The 26799-nt window shown below is 40.8% G+C and overlaps 1 protein-coding gene across 2 annotated transcripts in view; it reads right to left on the bottom strand.

Moving 5' to 3' along the window:
* The window catches only part of NTRK2 (neurotrophic receptor tyrosine kinase 2), a 222050-nt gene that overhangs the window by 31411 nt on the left and 163840 nt on the right, over positions 1-26799 (bottom strand). For both annotated transcript variants that reach the window (XM_054178966.1, XM_054178959.1), the window contains 3 exons: positions 19347-19477; positions 13380-13552; positions 9650-9884 (listed from right to left, as the gene is read on the bottom strand). In XM_054178966.1, the coding sequence (XP_054034941.1) occupies positions 9650-9884; positions 13380-13552; positions 19347-19477 (539 nt within the window). The remainder of the gene's footprint in view (positions 1-9649; positions 9885-13379; positions 13553-19346; positions 19478-26799) is intronic.

Here is a 26799-nt window from a genome sequence, read left to right as displayed (position 1 = left end):
GTTTTGAGGTCCTTCTCCCCAGTTTTTTTATCAAGATGAACCTATTTCTTGATAATTCTGCATGGGAACCACACTGGTGTAAATCCAGTGAGAGTGGATTTACAAAAGAATAGACACACAGATTCAATGGATAGTCAAGTAAGTAACTAGTCAAAGAAGCAAGATATTTTAATGAGCTCAAATGCCAACCTAGCTATTATGTTTTTTTCTTTTTGTCCATTCCACACTCTTTGATCTCTATGACTGAAGTAGAATGTGTTACAAAATCCATGGGACTGGCTTCCCCCTTGCATAGTTAATGTGAGAGCTTAAATCTGATAAAACAACAGATGTCACAGCCTCCCAGTCAAAAATGTAATTTTCTTTATCACTGGCTTGTCATTAACACTGCAAGATGGAGTTTAGGAAGAACACACTGTTAAATGCAGCATACTACAGATACTGGACATCTGATGCTCCTTCTCCTGGCACTAATATGGAAAACTCTCTTGAACTCCCCTCTTAGGATCTGTGTCAGTGAAAACAGATGGAAATAGAACTATAAGTAAGCCAAATGACCCTGGTGTAAAGATGATGAGAAAAGTTTAGGAAGGATGTTGACTTGCTGGAGCGTGTCCAGAAAAGGGCAACAAGGTTGGTGAGGGGCTTGGAGCACAAGCCCTATGAGGAGAGATTGAGGGAGCTGGGATTGCTTAGCCTGGAGAGAAGGAGACTCAGGGGTGACCTTATTGCTCTCTACAACTACCTGAAGGGAGGTTGTAGTGAGGCAGAGGTTGGTCTCTTCTCCCAGGCAACCAGTACCAGAACAAGAGGACACAGTCTCAGGCTGCATTAGGGGAGGTTTAGGCTGGAGGTTAGGAGGAAGTTTTACACAGAGAGAGTGATTGGCCATTGGAATGGGCTGCCTGAGGAGGTGGTGGGGTCGCCGTCGCTGGGGGTGTTCAGGGCGAGGCTTGACAGGATGCTTGGTTGTATGGTTTAGTTGATTGGGTAGTGTTGGATGATAGGTTGGACACGATGATCTCGAAGGTCTCTTCCAACCTGGTTTATTCTATTCTATTCTAAAACTTGACTTAGGAAGTGACTACATCTGTAGACATACTAAAAAGATGGAACTATACTTGCTTGTGACAAAGCTGAATTTAGCCCCTCTGAGTAGAACTAAGCAGGTTAAAAACTGTAATTGCAGAGAAAGCACCATCAGTCAGAGGTTTGTAAGTGCTAGGGAAAGGACACGCTTTCTGCCCACAGCAGAAAACACGTTAGCACAGGCAAGCAGGAACACACATCAAACCATGCTGCTAATCCTTGAACATCAGGATGATGCTGGTACATACAAATTAATAAACACTGGTATTTGAGGTGACCTTCAGAAATCTCCTGAAAACACTCTAAAATCATTAGGCATAATTCTAGTTGTGATTGTGTTACTCTGAGTTCAGAGTTACTGTACTGACTTCAAGGCAGATACTTCGGATTTAGGTCTCTCTAGCTGGCCCATTACTTCGTGTATTATTTCCAGTGGTATGAAGACATCTGTGCACGCCCTTCAGGGCTGTTGGGCCTCTCTGTCCTCCCCAGCACTACATATGATGCAATGAGACTCTGACGGAGATAGAGTTGGAGAGCCAAGAAGTCCATGTAAGGAAGCAGATAATTTCCTTTTGAGCAATGGATGCAAAAATAGCACCTAATAAAAAGCCTTCAAACTACGCCTTCAAACTGTGACAATTCAATACACACACCTACGAGGATGCCTTGACAAGTTGCTTGACTTCTCAGTAACTCTTTCTTGTTTTCCTTAGTGCAGCCTTCTCCAAACTCCCCCACACATGTATTCATCTCTGTAGTGACAGCTGAGACCTGCAGGTGTTTGCTGCTACTGGCCTTTCAGAATAGACAGACACTTGTTCCTCACTGTAAACATTTGTATTGTGGTGATCCTGGGCTACTTGCAACCCAAATAATGATAAAACAGCAGTTTCTTTTTTTAAATCTCTTGCTGTCATGCATTAATTCTCTTTGCAAATAAGCATTTAGCACTAGAAATAGCTTATGCGAGATCATTCTTGGTGATTATTATACCAGCACTGCCTTTTAGCAAATGTTTCATATAGACAGTCACCAGAAAAGTATCATGCAGTTGCCAGAAATACAGCACTCTACAATATTAGACTCACACATGAAGGATGGACTATGCCTAGAAGGCAAGATGCTCTTTGCCATTTCACTGCTCTAATACTGACGTTATTTCACTGTCTTCAAACTGCTACTCTGGTTTTGCCAAGCAACAGCATACATCAGAATCTGAACTGTTTGCTGAGGACTATAATATTCCCCAGTGATTTCTCAAAATGGTTTTTGACCTTTTTATGTAGAAACCCAGATACGTTTTTAATTGGCTTGGAATAGCGAGTTGTGTAATACTTAGTTTTTCTGGAAGCCTTCCTGGAAGGCTAAGAAGTGTAATAACTTCTCACATCTTAATTGAAAGTGCATGGGAACTCTGCATTTCGAAAAGACATCCCTTCCCAAAATACCCACTTTAGTGTGACAAAGAAACTACATGCAAGAAACAAAGACACAAAAATTTAGGAAACTTCCTTGCAAATCCTTCTCACTCTCCTAGAGGTTCACTTTTTAGCACCGTGATTCAGTATCTTTAGTTTTTCACTCACCACCAAATTAGACCAGACCTGAACTTCAATTTTTATTATTTTTATTTTTTTTTTTAACTAGCAGCCCCCCAGATAAGCTAAAAATAAAGGGAGGGACAAGACTCTTTCTCAAATACTAGAGGTACAAAATGTGCCAGCATGAACTGGAAAGTTGTTCACTATGGGATCGAAACCAAAGACTTCAAAAAAGGGGTACGTTCTTTATTTAGAAAGAGCAGAAGATGAGAGGGCACTGTTTGACAGTGACTGTCTCACGCAGCGTGTGGCAGAGAATGTGCCTTTTTTAACTTTACAAAACAGTCTGGGAAGGGACAGGAGTGCTTTTGCTACATACACTTGAGGCATAAGGGGTAGGAATTGAGGAGACTAACTTATCACTTGGGTGTACGTTGGTCATGAGTTAATTCAGGTTGCCGATAAAAAAGCAAATTTGCAGTGATTAGAACAGCAAATTTGTGGAGCAGCCTTCTGAGGAAGTCCTGACAGCAGGATCCTACTTATGTACAACATCTACTTTGATGAAAGGGACTGTGTGACAGGGCAGGAGTGATCTAGGAGTTATAAATTCAAGCTTCAGAGACACAAGACTGCTGCAGTCCAATTTTGTGATGTACCTGAGAGACATTTGAGAAGAATCTGTCAGTCTTTTACAGGCTGATCTGTATTCATTTGACTGAAGTCTTTCTTCAGGACTTGGATTCGTTGCCTGCATTTTTGTTTCCGTTCTTGCTGTGTGATCTGACACTGAATCAATTTCGGTTCCCACACTGCTCTGAGGCACCAAGGACAGGCAGAAGGGCCAGATGTGCTTTGAGGGTCATCACCTGTCATGCCACAGGCTGGTGCAGCTGGCTTGTGCAATTGCAGTGTTGTAGAGTTTGCCAGCTCAGACAGTAATTCTTACCATGGCAGACTGATGCAGACTGCTTTCACCTTCTGTCATGTGCCAGGTGTGACTGACTTCCTAAGATCTCCCAGGACTTTTCACCAAATTTAATTTCTCTTTAGGGGCTGTTGATATCCTTAGAATCTCCTTTTCCTTCTGGCAGCCTGGAATTTTTGTGGAGTTTGGTGCCTTATATATAAGGAGCCAAAGTGTTAATCAGTGTTAGGCTTTTCTGTGAGGCTTGAGATGGTCTGAGGTTCTTGCAGCTCTTCCTACATGCAACACCTCGTGCATGCCTTCCTGCAAGAGTGGAAGGGTTGGGTTCAGTAACCGATGTTACTTCTTCCAAAACTACAAGCTATGCTCTCTTTAAATAGCAGAACATGGTACAAACTATACAGAAGATTTTAAAGAGAAATTGGGTCACTGAACTGTACACTGAAACATATTGGCCAGTTCTGCCCCACCTGTGTCAGAAGTGGAGAAAAATAATTTGTAACTTAACAACCTCTATGCCCCTTTGAGATGAGTAGGGCATAAAGGAAGATGAAAACCTCACCAACAGCCCCAGTCAAGCAGAGGAAAGTAGTCATTTTCTCCACTGTTCCTTGCACTATTGCACAAAGGCAAGTAAATTATACAACAGCTAAACAGGGATTACACAACTGCACTCTATGAATCTAAACCAGAAACAGAGATTCTATCCTGACTGGACAAACATAAAAATGTGGAAGGGTGAAATTCTGATCCTAATAAAGCTCTCACCCTGGTGAGATCACAGTTTGATCTAAACTCTTGGCTCAACCCTGTAGCAGGCTGACCAGGCTGGTTATTTAAAGCATATTCTTGTTGAGTTTTTGCAAGCACTGGAATAAGGTGACCATCCTTTTCTTCTTTTTTTTTTATCTTTTTCTATTTTTTTTTTAAAGCTTTTGGCTTTTAATAAAGAAATCCTGAAAAGCATTTTAAGACCAAGTCCTGAGCAACCACGTGCAAACCTAATCTGTAAGCCTGAAAATATATTAACAGCAAGAGGAGGGGCAAGGACAACCTCCACTCCTTGGTGGACATGGAGGGGAATGTAGTAACTAAAGATGAGGAAAAGGCAGAGGTACTTAACACCTTCTTTGCCTCAATTTTTAATAGCAGGATATGTTGTCTTCTGGACAGCTGCCCTCCTGAGCTGGCAGATGGAGCCAGGGAGCAGTATAGCTCCCCTGTGATGCACAAGGAAGTAGATAGAGACCTGCTCTTGGATGCCCACAAGTCCATGGGACCAGAAGGGATCCATCCTAAGGAACTGAGAGAGCTGGCAGATGAGCTGGCCAAGCCTCTTTCCATCATTTTTCAGCAGTTCTGGATCACTGGAGAGGTCCCAGGTGACTGGAAGCTGGCCAACGTGATGCTCATCCACAAGAAGGGCTGGATGGAGAAGCCAGGGAATTACAGACCTGTCAGCCTGAGCTCAGTGCCAGGCAGGATTATGGAACAGGTCATCTTGAGTGCAATCACACAGCAATTCCAGGATGGCCAAGGGATCAGGCCCAGCCAGCATGGATTTAGGAAGGGCAGGTCCTGCCTGACCAACCTGATCTCCTTCTATGATCAGGTGACCTGCCTGGTGGATGTGGGGAAGGCTGTGGATGTAGTCTACCTGGACCTCAGCAAGGCCTTTGACACTGTCCCCCATAGCAAACTCCTGGCCAACCTGTCAGCCCATGGCTTGGACAGCAGCACTCTGTGCTGGGTTAGGAGGCTGGAGGGCTGAGCCCAGAGAGTGGTGGTAAATGGTGCCACATCCAGCTGGCAGCCAGTCACTAGTGGTGTGCCCCAGGGATCAGTGCTGGGGCCCATCCTGTTCAATATCTTCACTGATGATCTGGATGAGGGCATTGAGTCCATCATCAGTAAATTTGCAGACAACACCAAGTTGGGACTAGGTATTGATCTGTTAGAGGGTAGGAGAGCTCTGCAGAGGGACCTTGACAGGCTGGACAGAAGGGCAGAGTCCAAGGGCATGAGATTTAAGACATCCAAGTGCCGGGTGCTGCACATTGGCCACAACAACCCCATGCAGAGCTACAGGCTGGGGTCAGAGTGGATGGAGAGCAGCCAGGCAGAAAGGGCCCTGGGGGTACTGGTTGATAGTAAGCCAAACATGAGCCATCAGTGTGCCCAGGTGGCCAAGAAGGCCAATGGCATCCTGGCTAGTATCAGGAACAGTGTGGCCAGCAGGAGCAGGGAGGTCATTGTGCCCCAGTACTGTGCACTGGTTAGGCCACAGCTTGAGTCCTGTGTCCAGTTCTGGGCTCCTCAGTTTAGGAAAGATGTTGACTTGCTGGAAGGTGTCCAGAGAAGGGCAACAAAGCTGGTGAGGGGTTTGGAGCACAAGCCCCATAAGGAGAGGCTGAGGGAGCTGGGGTTGCTTAGCCTGGAGAAGAGGAGGCTTAGAGGAGACCTTCTTGCTGTCTACAACTACCTGAAGGGAGGTTGTAGCCAGGTGGGGGCTGGTCTCTTCTCCCAGGCAGCCAGCACCAGAACAAGAGGACACAGTCTCAAGCTGTGCTAGGGGAGGTTTAGGCTGGATGTTAGGAAGAAGTTCCTCATAGAAAGAGTGCTTGGCCATTGGAATGGGCTGCCCAGGGAGGTGGTGGAGTCATCATCACTGGAGGTGTTTAGGAAGAGACTTGATGGGGTGCTTGGTGCCATGGTTTATTTGATTAGATAGTGTTGGGTGATAGGTTGGACTCGATGATCTTGAAGGCCTTTTCCAACCTGGTTAATTCTATTCTATTCTAAAAGGGCCTGGGATACACTACGTCTGATTACAAGAACAAAAATTAGTAAAGTAGTTGTCCTCATGCATCAGTGTCAATACTTCAAGCCACTGAAAGCTGAGATGCATTACTTGGGTGCCAGAAGGAAATACAGAAAACCCTGACCTGAAAAGGCTGGTAGTCCAAACAACAAGAATCAAATATCAACAAAATACATAAAAGTCCCTAATGAACCTGAGACCTAAGCTCTGCAAGTAAGTGCCTTTGCAAAATGATCCACGGTGATACAATGACTGCAGTGCAGCAGAGTATTTCTGGAGTTGTTTAGGCATACAGACCAAGCAAGTTACTTGACAGTGGTTTCATTTTGGCCTAGAGTGGACAACAGGGCTGGGTAAGAAAAGGCAGTGTGGATTCTTCATGTCACCGGACTCATCTGGTCTGACTGTTGAAAACTGTTGCTGTTGCACTGAATGCTAGCATGAACACTAGGGCTCCCCCCCTCCACCCACAAGACTTCTTCCTGATGATAAAGTGAGGATAAAAACAAATGGAGGAGAAAAAGGAAAGCTTGTGCAATCAAGGCCATGCATGACATGTATTTTCAGCCCAAGCATTATTTCTCTCCCTCTGTTCCCTGAAGCATCTCTTAATTGAGATGAACAAATGCAGAATGTCATTAGCAATCTAACAGTGAACAAGGGCTGGGAATCATCCTTCTCTTACAGAAGCAAGCTATAAATAATCATCTTGGGTAAATGTAACATCCTGACTGGGTGGTAGGATCCCAAAAAACTGATTCCAGTGTATTAATAAACACAGATGCTGAATCATTTCTTGCAGAGTGTTTTGTAGCTGTGTAAATCCTTCCAATAAGCATCAGATAAAGCTGTCAAGGTTGGGGAAGAATTGCTTCTATGTATATGATTAAGCTTGAGCAGTTAAAAACACTTAGCTTCCTCTAAACAACTAAGTACATAGATCAGTATCATCCCAGTATCATCACTTAGTTTCATTACTTAGGCCTGCCACGAATACCATAGCCTTCACTCTTTCATAGCCTTCACTGTTTCATGACCAGCTTCTGAACAGCCCACATATGGTCTAAGCAGAGCAGGCTAATATGTCACAGGGCCAACTGTAACCTCCAATTTTCATCACTGTGAAATACAGTGGCATGACAGGTTGTGGCTCTGTCTCTTCTGCACCAGCTCAAAGCCAGCAGAGGGGTTGGAGAAGTTATCTGTCTTGGTTTTCTTGCCATGCAGAACAAGTAACTATCCATCTTTAAGCTTCAAACCCATCCATCATACTGCAGGCTTACAGTGCCAGTTCAGATAGAACCATGATACTTTACATCTCCTTTCATCCCCTCTGAAACTTGTTTGCCTACTTCTCCATTCACATCTCTTTTACTAGCACCTCTCTAGACTTACTCCCTGTTTCGCCTCCTTTGTTACACCCTGGACCTCACAAATCTTCCCTTCATGTCAAAAATACTGATGAAGAAAGAGAAAAGAAGAAAGAGGATAGTGATCATGTTTATAAGGCAGCCAGATATGCAGTGTACCCCTTGAATGAGTTGCTTTGAGAAGTACCCAAGGACTATCCATGTTACCAGACTTTCCCTCAGTGAAGCCCTGCTTTCTCCAGGCCATGGATCTTGTTCTAAATTTGTGCTTCTTTCAAGCTTTGCTTGAATGCTAATGTGTAAGATTCAAGGACTAAACTAGAGGTACATGAGCAGGTAAGATGACTTCAGAGTCAATGCAATATCCCATACCTGTGCCAGGCTTCAGTCATTCTAGCAAGCCCATACAATCACTTAACTCTTTTTTTGAACATAGTTTCTATGAAGCAGGGAGCTCTTGGGTTTTTTTTTTCAAAGATAACCAGAGTCTTTATTGTTCAAATATGGTACCTCTGCCTTTGAGACCTTTGCAAACCTACTGTTCAGCATGGACATTTATTCTTAAGTGACAAACATGATAAACAAACCTAGTCTTACTGAAGTAAAGAACAGAGATGCACCTCCAGTCCCAGAAAGAATCTCTGATACTTTATATGTAAAATCAAGAAACTCTGGTGTTTGGAGCTCACTGGTATCCTTGAAAACACAAACATGCAGTGATTACCATTCTGCATATTTTTCCAAGATCTAAAGTGCAGTCCATGCTTGTTTTGCATGAACCAAATTGCTTGAAGTGCTAAGTTTCCAAACCAACCAAATATAAGAGGAATCTGGTGCAGATGTTTAACAAATGATAGGTTTGTCTTCTGAAAGATAAGAGAAAGAACTGAGAAGACCTATTTCTCATCTGTTAAGGGAAACAACACTCATCATCAGTTCTTATGTGTAGCTTCCTCTGCCCTGTCCAGCTTCCCTCAGACTTACAGACAATCTCCTTCTGGGCATTCTACAAACACAGATGCCGAGGTGATACTTTCCATTACAGATAGAGCCCAAACTGGGTGGCTAAGGAAGAGGTCTTCATTTTATCTACAAGGAAATCACTAGCAATAAGTTATATGAAAGACAGATACAGAAAATGTGCTTAAAGATGTTGAGTGGCTTATCTTACAGGATAGATTTCTAGATTTATAAACCAACAGTTTGACCACAGATTGCCTCCCTCAAGTCAGAAACATCTAATAGCTTCAGTTCCACTCATGGCATTACAAATGCAGTATCAAACACCAAATGCTGTTACTTACATGACGTGATGTATAGTGCAAAGACAACAGTAGTTAATATATGCAATTGTGTTTATCCTAGTGATCCTAGAAGCCCTTTGCAAACTTCAGAGATCATTTAGCATTTATCAGGGAAAACAGCCTGGACCAGAATGAGCACATGAAATGGAGTACTCTTACCCACCAGAAAACAAATCTTCAACCATTAGTGGCAGAAAAAACTTCCTGACAGTTGTTCAGGTGCTAAGCATAAAGCAATTTCTCACCTAGTCTTCTTCTGAGTAAAATAACAGGTCCAGTGCTGCTGTTGAGTAGGTACACCTTCTCTAGTAAACGGAAAATTACAATTTCCATTTTTCTTAGCAATATATAAGAACATGTTTTAATGACTTCAAAATTCTCTTTCACTGAAGCCAAGCAAACATGCAACATTTCTGCCCAGAGAAAAACATCTTCTTAGAATGTAAAGCAAACACATACATTCAACAGGACATGCCAATATTACTCTACTTAGCTCTTTCCAAATTTACCCAAACATTGTAACTCAAAAACATATTCTCCATATGCCATCCTCTAGACTACCTGACAGAGGGTGAAGCCAACAGTTCACTTACCCTATAGTAGTCCGTGCTGTACACATCTCTAGACATCCCAAAATCCCCAATCTTCACTAGCAGATTCTCACCAACTAGACAATTCCGGGTAGCAAGATCCCGATGCACAAAGTGCTGTGATGCCAGGTAAACCATACCAGATGCAATCTGCTGGGCAATATGAAGCATCTGGGACTGGGTCAGCTCAGCAGGACGGTTGGCTTCTGCCATCAGTACTGCATCTGGTCCATGTGCCCTGCACCAAAATGCAAGCTCATTAAGTGATAGGCAACTTGTAAGCTGGAGAGGTGAAATACATTAGTGAGCCTAAAAACACACAAAGGATTTGTTCGACTCTAATAGCAAAAAGAGCTACAAATGCATTGGAGAAATAGAATACAATTTGTTTCTTGGTTTTTTTCATTTATTGTTTTCCTTCACTGTGTGAATATATCACCTCTTGTGTGAAGAGCACTGCATGTGATATATTAGCCATGGAAATAAGGAGCATGCATGCATAGTAATACCCCTCCTTCTGATATAATCTCCTTTCTCCCCTTCCATTCTAGAGAATTTCTGGAGAAAAATGGACAAATTTAGCTCTTTGAAAACTCATAAAGCCTTCTCACTTTGTAAGAGTGAAAGGCAATGAAGTGGTATATGTAGCATCACTTTTCCCATGACAAGCATTCCTTGATTTGTACAGGGAGACAAACCATTGACCCTTCCATCTTTTCTTAAAATAGAGCTAACCTTCTTCTGAGATGTCATCTGAGAAACAAGGACAGCAATTTTAAATATACACTTTTCATTTCCTGTTACAACAGGCTACCATTTTCCCTTATTTCTGTACCAAGGGTGAGTCCTGCCTGAAATGGGAGTTCTTGACAATAGGAAGCAGATACAAAGACATCATATTTGGAACAACTAAACAGCTTCATTAATATGAGTTTTTCAAGACCAACAAAGTCCCTAAGATGCAATAACGAATTGATTAATGAGAAATCTGTATATCAGAACAAGATCCATTACACAATTGGAAAGACCAGCAAAGTACTGGGACACATATGCTTCACACATCTCAACTGTGTTAGCTCTGTTATACATGTATCATAGGGTCTTGAAGACACACACATGAACAGTCCAACAAATGACATTAATCATTATCCAATTACTGGCATCTTGCAATCACCTTATAATATTGTGAATATTCATTTCCATCCATTCCTTTATTCTGCACTTTCAGAAACCTTTTAAATTCCATTCCTACAGACTACTCAATCTAAGACACCACATCTCCTCTTCTCAGCGCTTTTTCTAAGTAGAACTGATTTTTATTTTCTCTCAAAGTTCCTTCTTTCCCACAAAGGAGAGTTTCAGAGAACCACCTTTCTAATCAACAGAGGTGAGGCCTTAATTTCTCCCTAAGGGAAGGGCACAGGGGTTTGGAAAGGAGTTGCAAATTAATCAAAATCTGTGAGATCAAATCTGATACTTCCCATTAGAAATATGATATTAAAATTGCCCCAAGGGAAGAACTTCACAGGAAATGTGATAGATGTGAGAGAAAAAAAAACCAAAAAGGGTTTGTAGAAGTGCTGGAACTGCTTTTGGTACCAAGCAAAGCAGCTCTCTGCCACAGAGTACATACAGGCAGGAAGTCTGCATTGGAGGGGTAAAAAAGAGGAGGGTATCAAATATCCAAGTAAGGCTGTCAGGAAAATTGCTATTGAAGAGCACTGTAACTTTCCAGTGAATGGATTTTTATTTTTTTTAATGACTGCTCTCAGACATGAGGCTCTGAATTGCTAATTTAGAGGACTCTCCATCTTTCATTAGCTTCCTTGAGGACATGGTCTATATCTAACGAAACTTTTGGATTATTCTTAACACCCCATCCACCTTGCTTATCTTCTTGGCATTGGCTGTAAATGAAATGCTCCTTAGGGTCTGCAACAGCCAGGAATACTGCAGAGATTTATTTGGATCCACATTAGCCTCCATGAGCCAGAACAAGCACAAGGCAGGCTGAGGCTGCAGTCTGAGATCTGAAGCAGGCTGTACACAGACAGTAAGGCTCATTTGGGTTAAATTTTGTATTCCTGTTCCCCCAACAGCCTTTAGTGGCGCTGCAGGGTAAGAAATACACTGTGAGAACCGTCTTACAACTAAACTGATCTGCAGCACAAGCTGCAGCAAATGTGAGAGGAATGACAACCTGGAGTTTAAGTTTAACAGCTTGTCCCAGAATAATCATTTTATGTTCTAAAGACAAGAGCTGATTAATAACTAAAAAGAGAAACAACCTCATGCAGGAAATATATAGTCTGCTCAACTACCTTTCTGCACAGTAATTCAAATTCAAAGTTAATGTAAGAAAAGGCCAATCAAAAAGAATCAAATAATCAAGTATGAAATAAGGAATTACTTCCTATCAGCTGAGAATCTGGCTTCTTCCAATGGAAAGTCAATGTTCTGGAAAAGTACAGGGATGGAATCTTAGAAAACTGCAGTTCTTTCCTGATCTATGGCAGAGATCCAAGAAGGGAAATGTAAATGCCCCAACATGACTTGGACAATATACTTATATCCTCTGCCAGAGAGACAGTCTGGGAAAAGTGCTAGTGTTTGCTCTGCATTGCCAGTTCAGATCCCAGCCTCCCTGCCAAAGCTGGCAGCCCTGCCAATAACAGAGGAAGCTAGTTGATGTAATTTGCTTTTATGGTGCTGCTATTTGTTCAGTAGACATTAGAAAGACAGTAAACTCATTTCACATAGGCTGTCAAAAACACTTAAATAGTGACAATAGCAGTTATTAGCCATTTGAGTCAGATAGAAAAGATATACTCATTCAAAGGAACATCAGGTTTGATTGATTTGTCACAGATATCTTTCCAAAATGGTCATACCCCTAGTTATCTTCAGTAGTACAGACCTCAGTACTCTGAAATGCCTTTGTGGTAACATTTGAGGAAAATGACACAGAAGACCTTGAAAGAACAATCTCTTATGCAAATGTGTGGGTTTTTTTCCCTCCACGGGAGCCAAAGCTGTCTCTTAATTGTTCATTTTTATGTCAATGAGTGCAGCCTAGTGGAAATGGCACATATGCAAGGCCACTGTCCATAGCTTCCTAGTTCATGAGTGACCTATTACTGTGAACCTTAGGTATCATCTACTTATTTAGGACTGCTTTATTGCTCAGTTTCAATCTTTGATGCACATTCGTGAACAGCTTTATGAAATAATGCCTTAATCTGGACCCCAAGATGTAGAATTTTCCATTGCACTGAAGTTTCCACAGTTCACATTTTTCTTGCTTCAGATTAATGGCAGTCTTTCCAAAACACTGAGAGGAGGGAAGAGAAAAGGGATTAGATTTCAAAAGCTCTTAGACACCTACAAATAGCAATAGGTGTTGAGTGGGATTTTCCTAAGTGCTACCAGAAAACCTGAAAGAAAATTATTTCTAATGTAAGATTTATAACCAAATGTCTCAGAATACACTGAAATATAATCAAAACAGTATTTCTTTGCTTCCCGTTCCTTTGCTGCAAAGCATATGTCTTGATTTGATACTTCCAAATAGGCAAAGAAACAATATGCCAATATAGAAGGTAACAGTTACACAAATTTGCGCTGCAGGTGTCAGCATTTTCCAGTGGCATTAGTTAATCGAACATTCAGTATCAGCAACACCTACCTTCTTTTCCCACTTCTGGCTCAGCATAGTATGTGTTTGTGGATTTACCTGAGGAATTTGTTAAGATCTCCATGCTTCATATACTCAAAGACCATGATGAGTGGATCACCCTCGACACAGACACCATAAAACTTGACAATGTGCTCATGTTGCAGGTTAGTTAGCAGCTCTGCTTCACGGTGGAAATCCTTCCGGGCATTGTCACTGGCATCCTTCAGTGTCTGTTGGAAAAGACAAAAATGTAAGTAAAGAAAGGTGCCTGCAGAAGGCTGTGAACATGTGGCATGGCACTGTAATGGTAAGAAAAAGACACTACTGCATAATGGATGGAGGAAGTACTTTCATACTACTATTCTAGATGTACAGATGCTATGTTTAAATGCAATTAAATAACAATAGTACAATTTTCATTCTCCTGCCACACATCATCCTAAACAATGACTTTTCTTGTAAGGGGATGTAGGAATACTTGTGATCTTACTGTGCCAAATGTTTTCCAAACACAGAAAAAATAAATTTATCTAATTAAAAAAATACACTTGTACACAGCTGGCTCATATCTTTAGGTTTGAATGCAGGTAAACCTTGGTATCCTGTTGGTACCTACTTTTGTCATAGGTTCTTTAAAATAAAGCTCCTCTTGTTTAAAATACTTAGCAAGAACATGGAAGCATTATTCCTGTATCAGTAATCTTGCAGTTGTTGATGCTGCTCCTGTAGTGTGCTGTCTGCTAGGTACACTTATATAAGACTACATCCCTGGACCAGAATCTACAATCTGAGTCTTTAGATAGGAATTCCCTTGAAAATCAGTAAAGCTACTCACATGTCTAAGATTAAGCACATGTATAAATAACTGGAGGATCAATTCTAAATTGGTAGACAGAGAGGAAGTAGATGCGAATCAGAATTCTGGGGTGCCAGTTTTTCTCATCTCCTTTTGTTTATATAGCTCTGAACTCCTGCATATTTTCATTTTGAAAGAAATATATCAACACTAGATCAGGCTTAAATCCTGTGTAATGAAATAATGCTACCTAAACTGCCACAGGTAGCCATTTATAGTTTTTGTAAAAACTAAATTTTCTGAGCAAGGAAACGCTTTTATCAACAAGAAGAACAAGAACAAGAAGGGGGTGGGGGAAAAGAATTTTTTAAAAAATGGCAAATTCTGACACCAGTTAAATGAGGAATAACTCTGATTGACAAGAAACCATTATTAGGCTCTGCCTTCACAAGGTAAAGTGATTGCACTATACTAATTCACACAGTATTTTTGAAACTGTAATGTTCACACACGTTACTATTCTTAGAAACCAATGTCTGATCTCTTCCCCTCTGGAGTTTAACTACATCTAGACTTAATACAAAGGAAAATGAGTAGTGATATTGTTTTAACTAAATATGCTTTTCCATCGCCATCTTGTCACTTTATTTTCTACCCTGACTTCATATACAGAACATGACACCAACCACACTCATGAGAACTGGCACAGAACAAGTAGATATTGTGCTATCATTCTGCCAGCAAATTCAGTTTTTAGTTGCAGTAGTCATAATTTGTTCAAGCTTTTTCTTTAACAAAGATAATTCTGTCCACTTTTCTAGCATTATACATAGGCATGTGTGAAGAACGGACTAAAACACAACTGTTGGAGAAAGCACTCATGTTACTTGTGAAACAGCAACAACAGGTCTTGAAAAACTTCATGATATTACTATGCACAGCTCTAGCACCTAAGGTGGATATCAAATTGGCTGCCCGCTATGGTGCCCATACAATCACATCTGAACCATGTGAGGACTAAAATGAAAATGTCTTCCAACACTTCTGGGCTGTAAGGTGATGCTTTAAAATGATACAGGCTCATTGGAGCCACGGTCCAATCAATGCTATATAATGAAATCATTGAGAAGAATTCTGCTGTCAGTTGAGTTTCATGTGGTGTTTTCATGTGCAAAGCAAATGGACTCTAATTCTTCTCAACAGCAGGATTAGAAAAATTATTCCTACAAACTCCATTTTTACACAACAGTAACCTGCAAAAATTGACAGGGTAGAGCATAGACTGATACACTTTTCCCTGGAAAAACAGTAAAAATACTGTCAGCTCTGCCCTGTGAGGATAGCATATTCTATATTTCAGAAAATGCTTTTTATCTCACAGAAACAGCAACATTATCATATGACAGAGCAGTTGCCATGGCAATTTCACATTTTCTGTCAAACAGCAAAATGTAGAGCAGTCTAAAACCCAGGTAAAACTCATGCAGGGTTTCCACTACCAAGGGATAACTTGAATTTGTGTCAGCCACCACTGTAAAAAAACCTTTAATTATTTCTTACACTGCACAGAGTAGACACAGTGCATGGGGGTACCACTGACATAGTTATGAAAAGAGGAGACTGGAAAGAGAAAAAAAAAAAAAAGGTATGTAAAATTTACATAGAAATGACATTGACTAATGCATTTAGCTTGTTCTCAGTGCATGAGAAAAACAAAACTAAACTAAACTAAACTAAAACCATAAGAGCAATAAGAGAGAAAAGGAAATATTAATTACTATTATCATTACTGACAAGCATGCCAAAGCTCTGCATACAAAGCACTGTCACCAGCTGATGGGAGTTTTTCTGCAAGTAGGAATAGATACAACCACATGTACTTTTCAATAACTGGTCAGTAGTTAAGCAGGGACATAATCTCTTGGGCAGCATAGGTGCCCACTGGTTATTACAGGATTTCCACATCTGCTGAGTTCATCCTTGTGACAGTCATACCACCACTCCATGATTATTCTCCTACAAAGTTCTTGTCCAGGTATCCACATACCATTTGGTCTCTGCAGACCTGTGCTCTGTAGTGAGAGCAAAATGTCAGCTCCTTAGTCTATCTTGACACTGCAGAGCAGCATTCACAGGTGAGTCAGAGCAAGAGCAGGGCAATGTGGCTCTCACCAGCATTCATATGACATAGTAATGAAATTCTCATGAAAACTGTCCTTTATACTGTTTAGATGTCTGTTATGAAATCCTTTCTACTGCTTCTCATCACCACACAAGAGCTGTGTGGTATATATTCTCCAGAAATTAATCAGGCATTGACCATTTTCTGATCTGAGGACCTGAAGAGTTGGAAACCTTTGGCTTTCCTCTGTAGGTGCCATGGAAATTTTTTTCACCTCATGCACACAGCAGTCTGCTAGCTGAGCACAACCCTGGAGCAGCACAAGGTGACTCCTCCCCCACCCTCTCAGAGCAGTTAGAGACAGCTGCTAACCTGTGCCCTGATAACCATCCACATCTCTACCTCCAGCCAGGTTAAACTAGTTCAAGACTACACCATTCAACTCTATCAAGAGATAGTACTGATCCAGGCCCAAACACTGTGGCATGATGAAACAGCCCATAAGGAAACGGTAACTTTTCCTTCCTCCACATTCTGTTCTCTTAAAGTGCCTACAGCAAACGGAGTACAAGTCTGATGTGCAAATTCACCTGCTTGCACAATGCACATACAAACAGCTTAACCTCTGGTTAAGATCTCTGTTCACAAGGTTTCAGCCAGAGAAATAATTTCCAAACACTCAGTGCTCTGCACAAAAACTGAGGGTCTTAATGTATTTAAACAGACTGTCTTTCTCCTCTTCCAAGAAGCAAAAACTTTGGAATGTTTATACCAAGTCTGATTTTCTATCTTCCCAGATTTTTCTGGTTCTCTTAGCCTCTAAATAATTTGCTGCAGCAACACTAAGTATTTCAAATACCAGCTGGATGAAAAGAGAAGGATGTGTATCAAATCAGATGGAGTGGTGCTTCAGACCAGGTGTGAACCACGCAGTTGCCCAGCAACCATCAGGCACAGGCATGAACCACGCAGTTGCCCAGCAACCATCAGGCACAGGCATCCAGAAGGGACCACCAACTCTGTGCAGGTGCGCCTGTGACTCCTTGCTGCCCCAAAGCTCCTGACACCAGCTTACTCTTCACCAAGTACATATTGCCACTAGGCTCACTGAATTTATGTCATGGAGACAGGTACATTGAGGATTTGCCCAAAGAGGTGAAGCTTTCTAAAGCCCTTGCGATGTGCCAGGAGAAGCTGCCCTTCACTGCTGACATCCAGGTCTGCTCCTTTAAGACAGGGATAAGCAAAATTGAAAAAAAACAAAGCAAAATACTCATTTTCACTGCCAAACTCTGTGCCTAGCAGTAAGGGTTCAGACACAGTCTTGCAGATGCCTCTGTACAACTGGTGAGGTCATATCCCTTGACCTGTAATAGGACTGAAGGATATCTGTGAGCTACAGTTGATACCACAGTGAAAGCAAGAAGCGTCAGGCAATTAACTCCTCAACTATATGGGCATCAATCCAGTGGCACAGTTTGCCAAAAAATCCGTGCTTTAATGGCAGAGTTGCATCTTTAAAAACCAGTCTGACAGACATATAATGGGCATAACCTGTCCTCAGATGAATTCTTCCCACAGCTACTTGCAAGATCCTTATTAAGGACACTACAAAGAGTAGATATGGTTAAAAAAAAAAAAAAAAACAAAAAAAAAAACCAAACAACAAAACCCACAACACAACATTGTTTGACAACTGTTCCAGAAAACTGACAGATTTGTCATCTAAATCCATGGAGACATCTCTCCCTTTAAAGTCTGAATGCTCTTCCTTGCGAATTACACTGAGAAGAAGCAGCAGTGAGTGAGTGCAGTTCAGCATTTAACAGAAGTGCTAGGCTTCATTTGGTCAGGACTTTCAAAGGGAGGAAATGAATGGAATTACTTTTATTCTGCTATCATGCAGTTCCCTGAAGTGGTAGAGGAAAGGCAATTTCCTCTCTAGCTTCACCAAAATACAATAGAAAATTCATTCAGATCTAGTTTTGTCATCTCCTATCTCTTGCTTTCTCCTGTCCATGATACATCCCTTTTGGGGCTTACCTTCTTCTCACCAGTCAACATGACTGAACAACTCCCAAGTATCAAAAAGCCTATAATTTTGGCAAACACCAAAAGTCTGTTATTTTTCACAGACCAAGAAAACAGTTTACAAGTCCATCCTCATCTAATGTTCTCTTCCTGCCAGATCCAAATCTCTATTTCTTGTTTACTAATTCAAAAAGATGATCTACTTGACTTCTTTTACTGTATAATTTGATCCAAAATGTACACATGGTTGTTTAATTGTGACTGGTCAGATAAAATCATTTTCTGATCCCCACAAATGTGTATTTCTGCTGCATTTAATAAGATACTTCAAATGGTAAACACCTTGTTCTGCTTTTGGAAGAACACTACAGATGGAGGAAAAGATTGTTGCCAGGGAGACTTTGAAAACTAAAACTCCAAGGTTATGACTGTTTTCATGTAGTTTCCTCCATCTCTGGACTGTATTTCAGGAGAGTTCACTGGAGCTGTGCAATCAAGAATCACTCCTCCAGGTCTGACATTATCATGACTTCTGGATTTCTACACAGCCAGTGTTTAACAGCACACGACAGTATTATCTGTAAGTTTGTTATAACCTTCTGTCAGCTGTATTAATGAAAACTACACCCAGATAATTTCAGTGGATGATTGAAAGAATGGCACAATCCTGAAAAAGAAAGGCTCTCTCTGACTAGCAATTATATACATAACCTATTCTCTTAGGTAGTAACAGACCATATTTTAGACACAAATATAGGTCACATGTATTTTTAATGACTTAGACATTTTTCACTAATTATATTTTAGATAGATCATAGGAGATTTTGCCCCTTTGTGACACAGTCTATTTCCACACACCCTCACCCCACTCCCTGCCACTTTTCCTTACAAAACTCAGCCCTCATTTTATAATTCACAGGAAGACCAATTATTACTTTCACTTCATACTTGATTACCTTATGGACTTTTCCACATTGTCAGAGCAGTCACACTGGGCTATGGAATATGCAAATATGATCATTAATACCATTATTTGCAAGCATGAATTAATAATGGAAATCCTAGATTGTTTTACCTTCACTGCAACCAAGATCTTGTCCTGCTCAGGACAGAGGTTATAGCATTCTGCCAGAAAGACTTTGCCAAAGGCTCCTTCTCCCAGTTCTCTTTTAAGAACAATATTGTGGCGTTTTATGTGCTGCACAACTGTAAAGAGAAGACAAAAGTAGGTCAGAAGTGAGATGCAAGGCCAGGATAGGACAGGTTCCATGCACCAAGCTACATGGAGACAGGGTTGCCTATAGAATGGGACACATATCACAGAAGGAGCCAAAGTGCCACCCAGGTGTCATCCATCCATGCTTTGTCCAACAACATCAAGTTAATTTGGAGAAGAGAGCATCTGCTGCATAAGAAGACATGGAAGTAAAAGTCACCTGGGAAAATCCATTTATCATTGTGTTGGGATGACTGCTGCAAAGCACATGTAAGAGTCAGTGCTGTGTTTTTTAAAAACATAAAGACAAAGAATCAGAAAAGAAATCAAACCTTTCTCACACCACTTCTATTTTTGTACACCGAACGTTAGTTGAACTCTCATCCAAAGCTAAAAAGTTTTAAAATTAACTGAATCCAAGAAAACAGTATGTTCCCTCTTTCAAGTAAATCCAACTTGCTCTTTCTTTCACTGCCTGTTCAACTGATTTTCCTGTCTGTGACACAGTACATTTAAAAGACACAAATTTTGTTCTCACAATTATAATTTACAGCATCCCTCTGAAGAACAAAACTAATAAAAGATGGACAAAGACAGAGCCTGAGTTGAACTGCTGTTCAGAATTGTTTCAGACATTGAAGTCCTTGAGCTTTGTTGATCAACTGATTTTACACGTCCCTTTCAGCACAACCTCCCATTGAAAGATTTAATATTTAAAAGCCTGAAACAAATTTTGTAGAATACATTACCAATTTGCAATGTTCAAGCTAAATGAAGCATCTGTAAGGGCAGTTTAACTGGCCAGCTTAACTGGGTCGACAGCTTGTGTGGCTGAAATTGTACAAAACAGTCAGCATCTACTGATGAATTTAACCTCAGGGCATTTAGCTGCTTTTACCAGCACTGAAATTTAACCCTGCCTGGACACAGCCCATCTGCAATTTAAATCCTAAATACAGTGAAGTAAACAGCATCATATCAATGTGCATGCATACAAGGAAAGGCCGATGCTGGAGCAAGACAGAAGATCAAGAAATGCCTTCAGGTGCCCCCATCATGAATCTGTCAGGTGGGCAGCACACCCAATGAATAGGCTTCCATCAGACCCAACTGGCACTTGCCAGAAACTGCCAGGTCAGCATCCAAACAGGCCCACCATGCCCTGAGAGCAGAGTGAGGAAAGCCACCTTCTCATGCTACAGAGGACCTATCAGATCTTCCTCCTGTCTCCACAGCTGTTGGCTGCTCAGCCCCACCTCCAGTGCCAGATCTCCCAGGAGAGGCCACACACTCTATTAACAATGAAGTATACGTGGAATGAGGTTGCAAAGTACCAATATTTTTCACTCTTGTCTAGCATAAGATTAAGCTTTAGTGTGGTGGTGCATTTATATGAGTGCACTTTCTTTGGCCAGCTAGCCGAGCAGCTGCCCTGCAGTCAGTAGGAATTTGCTTTGTATTTTCATTTCCTTTTTAGCACTGTCTTTTTCATGTAAAGCACACAATCCAGTCAACACACCTTTTCTACACAGACACAAGTGGACTGGCTTCTCTCTACTAATACCAGTCACACACAGGGATGACTGCTGCCATGGCACACAACCTGAGCACAGCAGCCCCCATGACCTCTGCTTTAAAAAATACTTACTAATAAATGAGTACTCTTCTTTAACACCTGCTAAATCTGCCATTCAACCCTGCCTCGTAGAGAATTCTCCTCTGTCCCTCTGTGTCTCTCTTGACAATATCCCTGTCTCTCTTCCCTTTCTAGGCAAAGTTCAGCTCCTCAATGTCCCCACCGTAAGATGCTCACAAAGCCCGTAAATAGAGAGTATGGGTGAGATCTTGCCCTACTGGTGTCAGCAACAAAACTCCAGCAGAGAAACTTTTTCACTTGGTTTTCTCCACAGGTGCCAAATACATAGCAGTGAACACAGTCAACTTTCTGGATTTTGTGTGCATCCTTTCTGTTCTGAAGTCAGGATACCCTCAGTGTTCATCCTCATACTATGAAGGGTTTTTGTTAAGTTCCTGGAAGACTTCACAAATAGAGTAAAAATAAATAAGAAACATATCAAGTACTTCTCTGTAGTATACTTACAGCTGCTGCTAAGTGCTCTTTTATAAACAAAGCATTTGAATAAACAATTCATCCTATAAACCATACTGTCAAAACCAAAACACAGCAAGCTGCAGAAGAGGTCTTTGTAGAATTTATTTGCAACTTGTCACACTCAGTAAGGCAATATCCCTGTTAGCTTACTGAGCTGCACCAAGCTACTAAACAAATAAAAAATGACAGTGAATGTGACTAAAAGGGTGGAGATTCTATATGAGAACAATGCAGGTAAATCAAACACTTATGATGTGACAGAAATATGAACCAAGGAAAAAATCCATTTAGCACACTCAGGGTCCCAGCCCAGTCTTCAATGGGAGGAGATTTCAGCAGGAGATACACTGAAAAATACAGGTCAGAATGTGTTTTCAATTAATATCAGGATAAAGCAAATTATCTCTGTTGAAGTCCAAGAGATTATCCTGAATTTACATTGAAGAGACAAAGTGGAATTTGGCCAAAGACATGAAAGAAGTGGTCTAATAACATTGTCTCATAGGCAAAGATATACAAACATTTGAAGAGCAGCTATGTATTTTCCTCCTTTTGACTCCAAATGGTGACTGCCTTTGAGAAGATATTTGTACTTTTAAGAGCACATCATCCCTGGTTTAAAAGATCTTGTCAGATTCTTTTATGTATGTTACATTAAGTTGAAAGCTAAGTTGAGTTAAAACACTTCAAAAAAATCAAACATTAAATATGAATCGAGGCTGAGCATATTAAACAAGGACAAATGCTAAAAAGAGGCTCTGGTGTATAATAGTAACCACACAGCTATGCCCATTGAAGCAGGAGGGTCCCACAGACGACTGTGGGGAATCAGCTGGCAACAGGGAGCACAACTGCAGAAAAGGGCTCTCCTTGCATGTTGAGGTCTGAGACATCCAATCAACAAGGTTTAAGTACTTTACTCACAAACACACTGGAAATGATGCATCAAAGCCTTATCCTGCAAACACTGCCTGCAGGAATGGTATTACACTCCCAAGGTAACTTGCCTTTGATAATGAGATTAAGCAAAGAGGGTCACGCCACATTCTGGAGTGGATCCCAGTAAAAACAATCAACTCATAATTACCCTACCACATTAAATTCACTGAACTGGATGTGACTGATTCCAGTCAAGGACAGCAGGACACTCAGCAGTATAAATTATTAAAATGTTTCTGCACATTTTGAACAGCAAAATGCTGTGACAGTGTTTTCCCCTTGCTCATAAACAGTAGGTCTGAACATTTTACCACCACATGTGATCATTACACCACCTAAGCTGACCTTCTACACAGCACAGAGCATAGTATTGAGTTGAACAACTGGTGCTTGGCAGGAGACTGCCTCCAGAAGGTGGCTGTGCCTGTCTTGGTTTGAAAGACTGAACTATTCACCTTTTCAAATATGCAATTTTCATCATTAATAAAAAAAACACACTTGTTTTTCTGTCATTTGTTAGCTTGTCTGGCTTGCATCTCCCCCCACCTTGGATTTTAGGAAACTGATAGCCTAAGCAACCACTGAATGTCTGGTATTAAATACACATAATCAACTCTCTTCTTTCTTCTTTCTTTGGTAAGGCAAAGAAATGGAAGCTCCTTCCAGGGAAATACTGTCTCTGGTTCATCAGTCATTTTCATGTCTTTCCTCTGGAGACATTTTCAACAACCTTTTAAAAGCATAAAATCATCTCCTTACCTGCACATACTCTGCACATACTAAGATCACACTAGTCCTTTTAAGGCTGTGTTTCCTAAGAAGTAGACCATTTATGTAGTTCTGTGTTATGTATGTGTCCCATCTCTAACACTTCTCCCAATTACATCATCACAGGTGTTGGCTGTATGTTTCAGATATGTTCCCATTTGCCTTATGAGAACAGGAAAGTGGAGATCTGTCCTATGGAGAGGCTGCAACATGGACACATTGCTGGATGTAAGAGCTGGAGCAGACCTGTGCCATCATTACTACTCACTGAACTTTCAACACTAGAAGGTTTTATTGTGTCACATGTCCACATAAATCATCTGCTGAGTCTGATTTATAGGATATTGTTCAAAATTTTGCTAGTGGCACATATGTGGAACAGTCCTGATGAAATGTGTTATGTCAGGACTCTGAGAAGAGAATGAGCATCTTCAAGATGCCATGTACACAGGCAAGATAACATTGCAAACATATATATGTATACAGATGCTTCAGGAAAAAACAGCTACAGAAGCCTCAGCCTGTGATGTCCCCAGCACAAGGACATCATACTGCTGGAGCAGGTCCAACACAGTGCCATGAAGATGATCAGAGGGCTGGAGCAGCACCTCCCCTATGAGAACAGGCTGTGAGAGCTGGGGCTGTTCAGCCTTGAGAAGGCTCTGGGGAGAGATCTTACAGTGCCCTTCCAGCAACTGAATGGGGCCAGGAAGGGACTTTTTACAAGGATGAGAGGGAATGGATTTAAGCATGAAGAGGATAGATACAGACTAGATACAGACTTTACAGTAAGGGTGGAGAGACACTAGAACAGGTTGCCCAGGGGGCTCATGAATGCCCCCTTACTGGAAGTGTTCAAGGCCAGGATGAATGAGGCTTTCATGGAATACCGGAAGGTGTCCCTGCCCATGGCAGGGGCACTGGAACTAGATGATCTTTAAGGTCCCTTCCAACCCAAACTGTTCTAGAATTCTATGGTTCTACGTGACATGACTGAAAGACAATATGCAAATTTCTTCATTTCTTCTCCCATCATTTCTCTTGCAGTTATCAAGACTTAATTATTTCCAAGATCTTGGTAGAAAACACAGGTGAAATGGCTGAGTGACTGTTCAGATAGTATAGTAAATTCATACAGCATTTGTCATTCACATGAAAGGAAGGGTAGAATTTTGCAGAGAATGCTGTAGCAGGAGGATGCAAAATCTTTATGAATTTCATGCAGCAAGCCTAACCCAATGTCCAACAGACTCTGCAGTAGCTATTGCCAGAATATAAATTTTGGCACAACAAGATATGCACTCTCTGACATGGCAACAAAAGCCAATAGTAACCACTTTTTTTTGTTTTTTGTTTTTTTTTTGTTTGATTGATTGTTTGTTTGTTTTTTCTTTTTAACTTGTCAGTGTTGCCTTAATACAGAAATAGGTAAGCTGAGTTCTGAGAATATATTTCTGATTACTAGATGTATCTATCCCATACTACATGAAATACTTTTTATTCTCATGTACTTTTGTGCAGAGCTATTGGCTCAAACAAAAAAAGTATGTATATATATAGTTAAATACTATATGTAGTTATAGTATATATAGTTCACAGCTACCACTTCAGCAGAAGAAAAATAAGGCAACAAAAAACTTGCTCCTGAGGTATCCTCTAAATGAAAGATGGTGGTACAGGCTATAGCAAATAGAGTATGGAGGAACCACAGAAGAATTAAATCAGAAAGGAACTTGGGCTTTGTCACGTTGTCTGTACAACTAAAGCTTATGGATTCACTTTGAATTGTATTTCTTTCAAAAAGAAAAGCTTAATTCAACAGCTGTAAAACAGTTATCCCTGAGTGGCCACCAGTGATTTGCCAGATTTTTCACATGCATCAGACTGCAAGTATGCCTTGAGGGGGCATTTCAAGCAAGTCACAAAGGCAGTGGTCTTTCTGCAAGAACTGGAGGCATTTATGAAAGGCAAACATGTAAGCACTCAGTGAAATGGCATAATTCCCAGGGATTTCCTAGCTGTCAAGAGCTACATCTGATAATAAATCAAATAAATCCATGATTGCTGCAGTTTGACCTTTCAATTGCTTTGTTTACAACTTAAATCCTCATAGGATCTATACTTTAGCCCCCCAGAGTTTCTGTTGTCCTGGCTGAGAATTAGACTTCTCTTTGTGACATACTGCTGCAACTTCTGGTAGGATGTGCAGTCCTCCTCCTCTTACCGGAAGTGACAGAGTCACCATAGCTCTTAACCACTGCACATTAATATTGCTGTTGCTGGTGTGGCTCTTGTTTGGCTGTAACTCAAGTGTTTACCGTCTTCTGGGCTTAATACTTGATTTCTGGTGAGGCCTTTTTTAGTACTTTTTTGTTACGGTAATTGATTTGCTTTAGTTGACCAAGATCCTCTCACCTTGGCTACAGATGGGCATATTGCTGTATTTGGTTACTTCCTTATAATCAACTAATAACTACTTAATAACAAATTATAATAATGTTATAATTGTTTTAAATGCATGAGTCTTAAGAGCTAAGTTCACCTTTCAGAAAAACAAGAATAATGAAGTTGACAGCTTTTCCAGGCATGAATTTGCCCTTGCATTCAAAAATAAAGGTACAGAATGCCTTCAAGCCTTAACAACCTGGACTTTTAAACAATTATTTCAATTATAAATATGCATTAAATATAGATTTGATCAATTATGTGCTACAACTGTCGAGATATATTAAGAGAAATTTGGTGCTCTCTGTTCAGAATAAATAGCAGACATTAATTACTCCGTTGCCTTTCTGTGTTGCTTCCTGTCTACTAACAGCTTTTCAGCACAGTATGGTAAACCAGCTTTAAGCAGAAAACTATGCTAGAATTCAGACCAAACGTTGTCTTCACAGATGCATATATACTTAATTTGTAAACGCTAATATCAACAAAATTCTTCCAAAAGATTAATGACTATAAAACTTACAGAATATTGTGTGTTAGATGCTGTATAAAAGTTCTTTAGAGCTATTTCATGGTGGTAAATCTGGTCCATCTTCTGTGTTTAAGATAGCTTGAGACAAAGATCTCACCACCCACCCCCAGCCCCCTTCTATTAGTACAGACCAGGAAATCCTTTCCCTCTGCATGGTATTATCTTGAGAGGTCTTCTGTGCTGCAGAAGTAGAAGCACTCAGCAAAGGATGAGGAAGCACCATGTAGCATATCTCTTATAATAGATTCTTGCAAGGGAGAATGTCTAACACTGTCTTCAAAGTATTAACTCTTTTCTATCTTTGTTTTCATTAATACATACAGTCTGAAAAGTATTCCAGAATGCCAGTCTGAGAAGCAGAACCTGAAAGAAGCATCATACAATCAGAGACTGAGGTATATTGAATCTTGGCCTAAGTCAGCATAAAGGTGACAATGAAAGCCCTATTTTTGACATAGGTTTCTCTGCTTTGCTTTTTTTATTCTCATTTTAAAAGGAAAAGGACATAATTTTTA

This window comes from Dryobates pubescens, chromosome Z (assembly GCF_014839835.1).
Source record: "Dryobates pubescens isolate bDryPub1 chromosome Z, bDryPub1.pri, whole genome shotgun sequence".
Classification (NCBI taxonomy): Eukaryota; Metazoa; Chordata; class Aves; order Piciformes; family Picidae; genus Dryobates; species Dryobates pubescens.
Note: the sequence above shows the minus strand (reverse complement) of the source record. Positions and strands in the feature narration are given on the sequence as shown.